Source organism: Morone saxatilis, unplaced genomic scaffold (assembly GCF_004916995.1).
Source record: "Morone saxatilis isolate NCDOM2014 unplaced genomic scaffold, NCSU_SB_2.0 Contig2, whole genome shotgun sequence".
NCBI classification, from domain to species: domain Eukaryota; kingdom Metazoa; phylum Chordata; class Actinopteri; family Moronidae; genus Morone; species Morone saxatilis.
Window position 1 is genome coordinate 11,866,336 of NW_023339762.1, and position 11,159 is coordinate 11,877,494.

Genomic DNA, 11,159 nt, shown 5'->3' on the forward strand with positions numbered 1-11,159 from the left:
GAAAAGTACAAACAAATTTGTAAAGCAAGAAAAATAACTTTATATATTATAAAATATAAATAATAAATATTAAAATATTCAATTGTACACGTATTGTGCTAGAAAACGTTCAATATCATCTAAGTGTTATGTTCAAGATTCAGGAGCTAAAATCTTTCACTACACAGTACAGGTGCCTGTCACCAAAGCAGATTTCAATTCTTCCTTGTGTCTGAATAAAAAAAACATGATCCAGTGCGATGTTATACCAAAAACCAATAATTTATTATCATTTCTTTTGCAAAGATCATCATTATCACACATTTTACCTGGCTACAAATGTGCCAACTACGCATTACTTGAAAGTAGACCATTGACATTGACTCCAAACAAATACAGGGATTGATTTAAAATTTACAATATTTCAGTTAAAAATGAGGCATTTGGAATGAGTATACTGTACACGTAACTGAACTATAAAGTCTGCTTGATAAATGGCAACCCATTCATTTCACCACTTTAGTTTTTTTGATCTAATATGCTGTGTTCTGAGTCCTGCTCAGTGGCAATCATCCCAACACAAGTTTAATGTGACTGCAAACATAATTCAGTAATGACTATACAATTTCTATGAATTTTTCCTGTTACTAAAAACTCAAATTATACAATGAATGAATAAGGCTGAATAATACCTCTCTCTTGCACGGAGATATCCAGAGACAGTTTGTCTGTGCATGAAGTCAGTTTGCCACACAAATGCATCATTGATTCAGTTTTTGCTGTTAAGGCTATGCTGAGTAAAAGGTGTAGGTGGAGAGTAAAAATTATGTAAAAATGCTGGTATGTGAAAGCTATGCGCAGGTCCATCTGTTGTTGAATATGTAGAAAAAAACTTAAGCAAAATAAAACTGAATACAAAATATTTTTATCCAAAGCTGCAAACCATACAAACAAAGCTGCAGCACTGGCAATGAGTCAGAATATCGTGGACTGGATTTCTGTGTACCCTTACACCAAAAAAATCTCGAACTATTTTAGAAGTACAATATATAGTACATACATACTTTGTCCACAAAGTTGTTTTTCCGTTCAGTGTAGCAGCTTAACTATCTCCTAGTTTGTTGCTTTGTAAGAAAGTGGCTTTAGTTCAGAAATAAAAGAAACAACATATGCAGAATTTCACTGGAACATGAGGTATCAAACTTTCAAAAGATGCTTTTACAAAATTGCTGATGATAAAAATGATATTAGCAAAAGTTATTTGTTGACCAGAAACTTCTGCTCATATTAACAATTTACGATGTTCAGTCATCTAAAACCTCAACCAACCCCCCAGATTACCAGATACCACATTTTGAGGTGAAACATTATGAGTTTGAAGGCAGTTTTTCCCGTTCAGCTCATTGGATTTATTTCCAATTCATCAAATTTGGGATAAAAGACATTCTTGCTGTAGTTATACTCTATATTTCATTAGGAGCCAGTTATACAGTACTATGTTTGGAATGTGTGATATCTATGTCCATTTAAAGCTGAAAATTGTACCTCCTTTTAACTGTTTTTTAAACTGACTTAAACTATGATCATTTTAGGATACTTGTATGGTGGACTTTGACTAGCTGGACTTCTAGTCTAAGTCTATGCACCAATAGTCTGAACCGTAATTTCAATTACGTTTGACAACATTGAGAGAGTAATTTATTTCAGCTTTAAAGGATAATGAGATCTGTTTATTAAAGGAGCATTAAAACAGTAAGTGAAAGGTAGGACACCCACTGATGCACTGTGTGTTGCAACCAGCAAGCGTACATAAGACAACAAAGAAAATAATTAACATTTCTTAAGATGCTCATACAACTTTTTTGAGTTATATGGTTACAACATAAATATGAAAATATAATTGAAAAGATAAACATGTTTAGAGCGAAGTAATAAAATAATTATATAGTCATAATTTCCTAGAAAAAAATGCTTTTCCCGTAGACTGATGTGAAAAAAAAAATACTTAAAGAACATGAAGAAAATGTCATGATACCACTGATAAATTCTTTACAAAATGCTTTTTTGGGTTACAAACTGTGAAAAATATTCCTATTGTCCTCATAAAAACGCCACATTGAACGAGGCAAGTATATTATACCGCATGGGGTAGAGAGTGTGTGTGTTTTTATACAGTAGTGACTGATAGGAAGGCGTTGTGCACCTTGGCTCCCTCAGGGGCCTTAGTGCCGTGAGTCATCAGCTCCTGGATGGTCATCCAGTTGTCCAGGATCTTCTTGTTGCGTTTCTTCATCATCTTCTTGTGGCTGAGCTCTATAATGCTGACTTCCTTGCGACCCTCGCTGCTGCTCTGAGGGTTCTCCTTCAAACTTTCCAGCCGACTGCGCTGCATGAACTCTCGTCTTTTCCTCTGTTCTTTTGCTCTGACCAGGTGCTGCTTTCTTTCCTCTTTACTCCAGTACCTCCCCATCTTCATTTCACTCATTGCATCATCATCCGTTGTCATTCCCCCGCTGCGCTCTTCTTTAATCTTTAGGGCTCGCTCCCTCAGGATCTTGTCTCTCACAGGCCTCTTTGTGATGTAGCGTGTGCCGTCGCTGCGGATCTTGACCTTCCACTCCATCTTGGGCTCATTAATGGGCCTCTGAGGCTCTTTGCAGACACTGAGGAGGCTGAGCTGGCTTTGAGCATACTCCACAGCTGAGCGCTGCTGGATCAGCTGCATGTAGCTCTGGTAGTGGCGGGCATGAGCTGGGATGTTGACCTGCCTCTGCTGGGAACTGTGGGATGGAGAGAAGTAAGGAATCTGAGAAGCACGTGGCTTTAATTTCCCACCGATCTCCTCCTCAGCTTGAGGAGTCTGATTCGACTCAGAGGGATTGCTGTGGTCAGGGCTGCTGCTTTTGCCTGGTGCTGGAGCACGGCATGCTGGGACGGGGCTTGGGCTTAGAGAAGGGCCAGTGGCAAGGCCACCACAAAGGTTCCTCTGGTTGGTGAGACTAACCATCCTCTGGAGTGAATGCTCTGGGGAACGATCCATTGCCAGAGGGGTGCTCCGTGAGCTCTCTGCTGTGTTATAGGCACTGGAGCTGTCCTTGTCCGATTTCTCCAGCCTCTCATTAATGTCAGCCAGCTTACCCTTTGTCTGCTCACTCTGATGGAAGCTTTGGTTTTTGGTTGAGGGTGCAGAGCGACCCGAGGAGGGAGACTGTTGGCCCTTCCGAAGGTTATGGGCCTGCATGATGTTCTGACATTCGAGCTCGATGCTGCGCAGCTCCTCGTTAAGCATACGTAGCTCATGCTGCATGCCGCCCTGCTCCCCCATGCTGCACTCGATGGTGCTGCGGCGGCTGTAGAACAGGTCGTACTCACCGCTGTTACGTATCTGACACTTCAGTTCCAAGAGCTGTTGGAAACGATCACCCTCAGTGTCATCATCGTCCTCATCCTCTTTGTCCTCCAGCCTTGTGGAGCTGGTGGTACGGTGTGTGTCCCGATTGTCTCTTAGGCACTGGGACAGACGTCTCTGGATGTGTGCCAGGACATTATGCTCTGAGCTTTCCATTCTGTCTCTTATACTCAGTACACTATCCTTATGATGAGGTAGCGTGGAGCAGGTGGGCTCATCTTCTGCTCTCTGAAATGAATGAGATAAACAAAACAAAACAAGCCTGAACCACACTTTTATAAATATGCGGCACTTACGGCACATGCAAAATTGTGATAAACTACTTTCTTTTAATGATCCACATAAAGATTGTTTTTTTTATCGATCTCTGAAACGTAATGTGTATGTTTGCAAATATGATATGTTTTAAGTGATTAAACATATTTACAAATGTTTTACCTTCCTTTTTTATGGAATGAGGTCAGAAACCAACCAAAAGTAACCAGAAATAAAGTATTTCATTTCAAGTGCAACCCTATTCTGCATTCTCCTGAAGGATTACATGTTCTGTTGTGCATAACTTTGTTATACAGCTCTGTTACTTCAGGGATTGTTTCGTCTCTGCCATGTCTTTGAAGTTCCATTTATATGGGTTTTTTGTAGCATGCTATCCTTCCAACAAAACAGAATTTTAAATTATGATTACTAATGTTTGGAATTAGAATGGTTCAACAGTCCCCTTACATAAATATTCATAATCATTATTTTATATTCATATTTCAAAGGGCAAAGCTTGTTTTCATTGTTTTGCTAAGAAAGTCAATGAAAAGTTTGATTTAGTCTCTGCCGCCAGCTAAATCTGGTTGGAATTGACTTTGAATAATGACCTAATACAGTCAAAGCAAATACTGGTCAGTCTAATGGGAAGGTGTTCATAACACAGTGGGTACTCTGGTCTGTCAATAGAAAGGTTAACTTAAAGCTATTGATTTCTTATTTACTAGTTTTTAGGGGCTTAATTTCTATTGATCAGAGGAAATACAAAGAAGCAGACTTCCCAGAGATTTCTTAAAAACCCAGATAAAAAAGCTTTGTCAATGAACCTCAAATCCAGTTATACAAAGCATGTGATTTGCTGCTGTCTGACCTGCTCATACTCCTGCTCCTCCTGTAAGGCAGCCAATTCCATCTCCTCTCTCTGTTGCTCCTCCAACATTTCCATCTTCAGCTGCTCCAGGAACTCACTGTGCTCATCATCCAGCCAGGCCTCCTCCAGCTAAGGGTGAATGAAAAAGGGAAGCATATGGAGAGAGAGAGAGAGAGAGGCGAGAGTTATTTGTCAAGGCCTAAAGCTTGTGGCGACACGGTGTCTCAAAACAAATAGTTGGGTGTTCCAAATGGGTGCCCAAATGGGATTTTCGGAAAAAACACCCAGCATGGTTTTGAAACAAGAAACTGCAGACGCATCAATGTGATGTAGTGTTTGACTGATGTGTACACTACCGCTCATCTTTAAAACATGCATTATAATCTTAAAATCAAGCCAATACAGTTTAATGGACATAAGACTGCCACCTTTGACCTATTTGCACCACACCATCCATCATCTGTTTGTCTGCTCGATGTGAACCAAATGGGATCCATATATGAAGACTTCAGATTTACTACTGAGGGACACATTTAATTACAAAGAGTCTACTATTGCTCCTGGCTCATCTGCACTGCGGCAGAGTCCTTTCGCTTATTCGCCATCGGCCTTGAGCCTGAACTCACTCCACATTAGCATGCCATTAGCTTTTATGGCTTACCGTTGGAAGTCAATTACAGTGGCGCTACATAAAAATAAAACATGATGAGATGTCTCAGCGGTGGCTTCCACTAGGAGTGGTTGTGGCAGTGGGGAGGGGGAGGGTTGGCTACCCCAGACTGCTAAGGTTTACTCTGAGCAAATATACTGTAAATGACAAACCTGCAGGGCTGTAATTTGTGAGACGCATGCTTCCCTTACCCATGTTACCCATTTCATTCAATGGCTCAAAGATATGTATGTCACTGAAAGTGTGTGGTCATTTCTAACCTGCATCTCAGGTCTGGCAACCAGCAGCACGATGTTCCTACACTCATCACTGGAGAGCGCAGCCATGGCTTCCTCTCTGTCTTGTACATCTTGGCCATTAATCTGAAGATGACAAACAAACATGATTACCACACTCACCATTAAGTCGGATGCAAGCAGGCAAACATGTATTGTATACATAATTGCAAACGTGAACACATGCATGCACATACACACACACAAGCACAAACACACTGGGGCCAGCTTCATTCTCTCAATATAAAAAGAAAAATAAAGTGCCACAATAAGGGTAGCATCGAACAATAATCCTTTTTTTCCCCCTTGTAAACACTGCTCCCTAATATGAAGCAGGACCCAGCAGTGATTATGAATGGGACAGTGGCTGTGGGCCGACGGAGCTGTTCTGTTCACCAAAGTATCCGGCAGCGTACATACATCTAGCCGTACAATTAACTGGCCACTGACAGGGGGCGTCCATCTTTTTGCTGGGAGAGTAATGGCCCTGTCACTGGTGGATAATAGTGCCAGAGTACTGGTCTGCCTCACAAACACACACACACTCTCTCCTGGCTTAAATCAGTCACACAACACATGGTAGACACAGGTACACAATTAGACTAACAGAGTTTATGCATCCTCCCCCCACATCTAATCCTCGCTTCTGCAGACCATTTACAGCTTCCTTGACTTTATTCCTGTTTCCTCACTCAATACATTACTGTACTCATTCAAATACTTTGTATTGCATAGAATACTACTGTGTGCTTCTCCATTCATAGACATTCACTTCATCTGCCATTCATACCGTAACTACCGTTCACTGTCAGTGTTAGAATAGTTCACATCACCTATTTGTGGCATCAAAAATGATGCGTACACTTTTAAATGTAAAGTAAAACATTGCTGTTTCTGGGACTTTGCTCTCATCGATCATGTTTCCAGCAGCTGTAGGGAACTGTTTTCAGTAAAAAAGCCTTCATAAACCCACTGCAGTTTGGTGCTTGGAAGGTAGAGTACACACTAGGTGACTAGGTGGTGAACATAATGAACACCTAGCACGCTTATATCTCCCAGGAGTTGGTGGTGACCAAAACATAACCATAAGGAAAGTGAATATTAAACTCATCAGGTGGATAAAAATCTGTTCCAAATCAGTCCTAATGTTGCTCTGTCTGCTGAATATGTAAAAAGGAAATTGCTTGCCATAACAATTAAATAAGGTGATAATAGATGTTGCTTTCAGCTTGTTTAGCTGCCCTCCAGTGGCCAAAATAAGTCCACTAATGTATTTTTAACATTGAAATTAGTGGATCTGACTCACCTACACAAAAACAGTAATTACCCACCTAACCCATTAGCGGCGATACTATCCAGCCCTAACAACTGCTTCTCATTGTCGGTATCAGAATTCTCAGGCCTGAAGATTAAGCTAGGGGCCAATAACAGTCATAGCCTCTCAGCTATCCCACAGGAGGCAGTGTGCTGCAGCACAGCGCCACCCTGAACCAGAACTCTTAAAAACCTCTGCTGGTGCTGAGTCGATAACTAAAACAGCCAGGGGGGCATTTCTCCCCCTCTAACAGTCACAGCGGGGGCGAGTTCCCCCTTTTAATGTACTGCCATTAAAAATGAATGGGCTCTCGTGCTGGGAGACAGTGGTTGAGTGCGACAAAATAAAAGCCGGTTTTTATGTTGAATCTAATGAGAGCTTGTGTAGAGGGGGCCAGTGACAGAGTGTGTCCTACTGTACCTGTAAAATGCGATCCCCCTCCCGGATCCTTCCATCTCTGGCAGCGAGGCTGTTTGGACTGATCTGTGAAGGTAGAAGGAACAAAATAACTACACACAGAAATAAGACACTTTCAATCTTCTTTCAAGAGAATCACTGAGTGCCTGGAAATGTTTTAACTCATTATGTAGACATCTCCCAGCTAGACATGTCTAGACTGTTATTAACAATGTGAACACCACACAATAGCTATGCTGCCATGGGAAGACCTTAGATGTTAAATGGCTTGTCTGAAGGTGTCTGGTCAGTTTTCAAAGCCATTTTAGCCCAGAGGAAAAGCCCCGATACACTGAGGTATCACCTTTATCATTTAAGTCCTCAATTGTACCTGCCTCAGTTGTTATATTCTGGCAGATTTATATAGAACAAACCTCTGCATATAGCATTTACAGCCTGTAATTCAACCTAAATACATGATGCACCTGCCCCCCCTCCCGTAACTAATGCTGGTGAACAAGGGGGCAGGACACTCTTTCATCAGCCAATCAATCGGTGTCTGGGGCCATTCGTTTTACTCTCTCCTGTCTGGTGGGATCTCTGGAGATGGAGAGGGGCTGTGGCACTCCATCTTTATGATAGTCCACTCCTACACAGAGGAGCACTCATTAAACTGGGAGGGAGGTCACTATACAGGAATGGGGGTAGGACTGGAGGGAACAGCGCAAATTGAAGGTAAACTTTCTGCAGTTATGGGGGAGGGGACCCAATCCCTGAATAATCTACAACAGAAAATTTGAATACAGGAATATAAATGATATCGTTGTGCTGTGGTTACAGCTTTGCCACACAACAAGAAAGTTTTGAGTTTGCTTGTCTGACTGTGTTGGGAATAAAATAGATCTGGAGGAAAAATGAACAAAGACTTGGAAGGTGGCCTGAAAAATTGCCCTTTATTGAGAATGAGAGTGTTTGTTGGCCCTGCAATAGACTGGCAACTTGTCTAGGATGGACTCTGCCTTTTTGCCCTTTGCATGCTGGGACAGACTCCACTCCCCTGTGTCCCTGAGAAGAACAAAGAAAACAGGTACAGAAAATGCAGGAACCGGTGAACTAAAGAAATGTTCTTTTCTGCTCTTCTGCTGAATTATTTAACCACTGTACTATGAGACACAATGGAAACAAAGGGAAATCAACTTAAATAACAACAGAGTAAAAAACAATGCAGCCATTCATTAAGCACAACAAAGTTGCGAAATTTAGCTTGTTTTAAAATGACCTTGCATTGTTCTTAACTCTCATGTTGATGTGTACTCGCTATTTATGCAAGATCAGAGCACGTAACACCTCCTCAAACACATCCTGTATACAGTGACAGTCAGCCACCTCATCTAAATGCAGCACACACCTCTTAGCCCTACTTTTTTTGCAGAGCGAACACTTAAAGATGCTGCCAGGAGCCACAGACCACAGTGATTTATATTCCTCTCAGCTCTCAAAGCGAACACCATGCAGGGTCCGAGTCAACTTCAAACGAATCAGAGAGAAAGTTGAGCAGAATGGAGAACAGTATTTTCTATTCTTCCAACAAGTGGGAGAAAAATGCTAACATATATCTCACAAAGAATGCTTGTTGATGTCAGCTGTATTAAAAGGACTGGGTGAACAACTCAGGCAAGACCTGAGAGCATTTGTGTTTGTTTTGTTTTTTTGTCTTGGCAGTCATAATGTGTAATCATGCAGTTAGAACATTGCCAAACTGTTCAATAATGTCATTTGTGTTTGATAAAAAAGTTCAATTTTAAAATGACTATACCCAATAGAGAAACTTGCTTTGCTCACATGAATACTAAAGTAAATCATAAATGGGAAGATGAATATTAAATGTCACAATTGATTAAGTCTTAGAAATCCAGTCTTCGTTGTTTAGGCATTTTACTGAGGGATTCTAATCCAACCATAATGATTGTCTGTTTCCACAACAGTATGTGGTATGTAAATGTAGACTTCAAAGAACTGAAATACAAGGAATATGTAGAATATGCATATACCTTCCACCTCCAGAGTATTAATATTTTCATTTTTCAAACAGCTAGCAATCCTAACTGTGGTGGTTGGCAAAAAAAAATAAATAGCAGGAGGTGAATGCTATGTATGTTCCATGTTCTTTTATAGTATCTCCAGGAGCAAAGCAGAGTGGGGAAACATCAAAGAGATACAATTCTGTGTTTAGAGATGGAGTATGAAAGTATGAAAAGTTTTCTCATGCCAAACTAAGTTGGAAGATTCAACACTCATGGTCTTATATGAAGGAAATGAACCCTTTAAACTCGTCATTGAAGTCATCTTGAAGGGCACGTTATCTACTCACCTCACTAACATAGATGGCCACATCCTCCTCTTCATCTGTTCTGTAGCACAGAGTTAGCCCCAACTTCTCTTGGCTGTTGAGTCGACACAACTCCACTTCCTATGTAGATAAGAGGGAAAATACATTAAATATAAAGAGTTTACGTTCACGCACGCCAGGTACAGTGTTGCTTTGAGCTAAAGGATATTATCTGCATGCTAACTGACAATGCTAACAAGCTGATGTTTAGCAGGTATAAGGTTTACCACGTTTAATCTCTTAGTTTAGTGTGATGGAGTTTGTCCAGTTGTCGTGGAATTGTAGATAGTCAATTTTTAATTTTTTGGTGAACTTGGAAGAGAAATCTGTTAAATGTTTAAAGAAGAAATTTACTAGAATTCCATGACGACTGCACTAATTCCATCTGCTAAAGAAGATTAAAAGTCTCCAGAATGGCCACTAAATGAACATATAATATTGTCTTGCTGACATAGAGGACACCTGTAACCTTTAATGAAGAAACAGAAAGTGATCAGAGACTAAAAATAAGTTCTATAAGCTTAGTATAAAACTAAATCTTGATGCATAACAATGGCTAAGCAAACATAAGTTTTTTCTCCACTGATCAAACAACAATGTTCTTCAAGTTTTCAGCAGAAAAATCCTTGTTTTTCAGACACTTATTGAGTCTGGATTGCCAACTCTCATCTGAGGTTTTAAAGTCTGAAAGTGTTTGATCATGAAAGACATTCTCAGCTTGCACGGTTTGATCGGTAGGGCTTTGATAAATGTCAGAGGACCTCGAGTGTTTTTCTTTCAAGCTGCTGCCAAGTTATAGAATATTAGACTATAAATAAAGTATAATTATGCTAATGCTACCAGATATACATATTTGCTGCAGCTCTAAAGTATCCCCCATCTTCCTGTGGGGAGAGATCAACAAACTATTGACTTACAAATCAGTGGTCGTCAAATTTCCCATGAGCCTCTTAGAACATAGCAAAGTACCCTAGCGTCAACATGGATCCTTCATTTAAGTTCATAAATACAAACACAGTGAGATTTGATTATTCACAGCTAGAACAGAATATGTTGTGAATATGGAACCAAACACAAGTTCCAATTTCTCTCAAGCTTGCAGACAGTTTATGTACCTAACCCACTTTGCACTCTCAGTTTCCCACAACAGAGGTGCATACAGCACACAGCACAAGCCTGTGCTCTATCTCCAAACGCTGAAACATATCAAGGGTGTTGGAAGGAATCAAGTGTGAAATGGCCTCTCCTCCCAAAGTCTTCATTAGAGCAGAAACACACCAACTTTCAGCAGCAGGAGCCAGGTGGTTGAGTGGAGAGGAGGATGGAGGGGGCAGAGAGAAATGAGGCAGCAGTGAGGGCTCTGGTGGGGCTCAGAGGGGTCGCACACAGAAACAGAGATTCATTTCCTCTGTGACAAGTGAGGGTTGGCTGGTTACACATGTCAGATGTGACGGGGCTTTGGGGATGGTGAAGTCTGACCATGGTGGGATATGATGAGGGGGAAAGGCCAATACCACTGCCAGAGAGCCACCACCTGGTGCCTCTGGCTACCCTTCCTAAGCTGTTTATGACCCCCCACTTCCTCACACACACACACACA

The 11,159-nt window shown here is 41.0% G+C and overlaps 1 protein-coding gene across 1 annotated transcript in view; it reads right to left on the reverse strand.

Moving 5' to 3' along the window:
* Window positions 1-240: 240 nt before the first annotated feature.
* The window catches only part of LOC118329958 (PDZ domain-containing RING finger protein 4-like), a 47,487-nt gene continuing 36,568 nt past the window's right edge, over window positions 241-11,159 (reverse strand). Inside the window, exons 4-8 of the mRNA XM_035664314.1 lie at window positions 9,542-9,640; window positions 7,195-7,257; window positions 5,445-5,546; window positions 4,515-4,643; window positions 241-3,616 (exon numbers count right to left, since the gene is read on the reverse strand). Of these exons, the coding sequence (XP_035520207.1) occupies window positions 2,147-3,616; window positions 4,515-4,643; window positions 5,445-5,546; window positions 7,195-7,257; window positions 9,542-9,640 (1,863 nt within the window). The 3' untranslated portion in view covers window positions 241-2,146. The remainder of the gene's footprint in view (window positions 3,617-4,514; window positions 4,644-5,444; window positions 5,547-7,194; window positions 7,258-9,541; window positions 9,641-11,159) is intronic.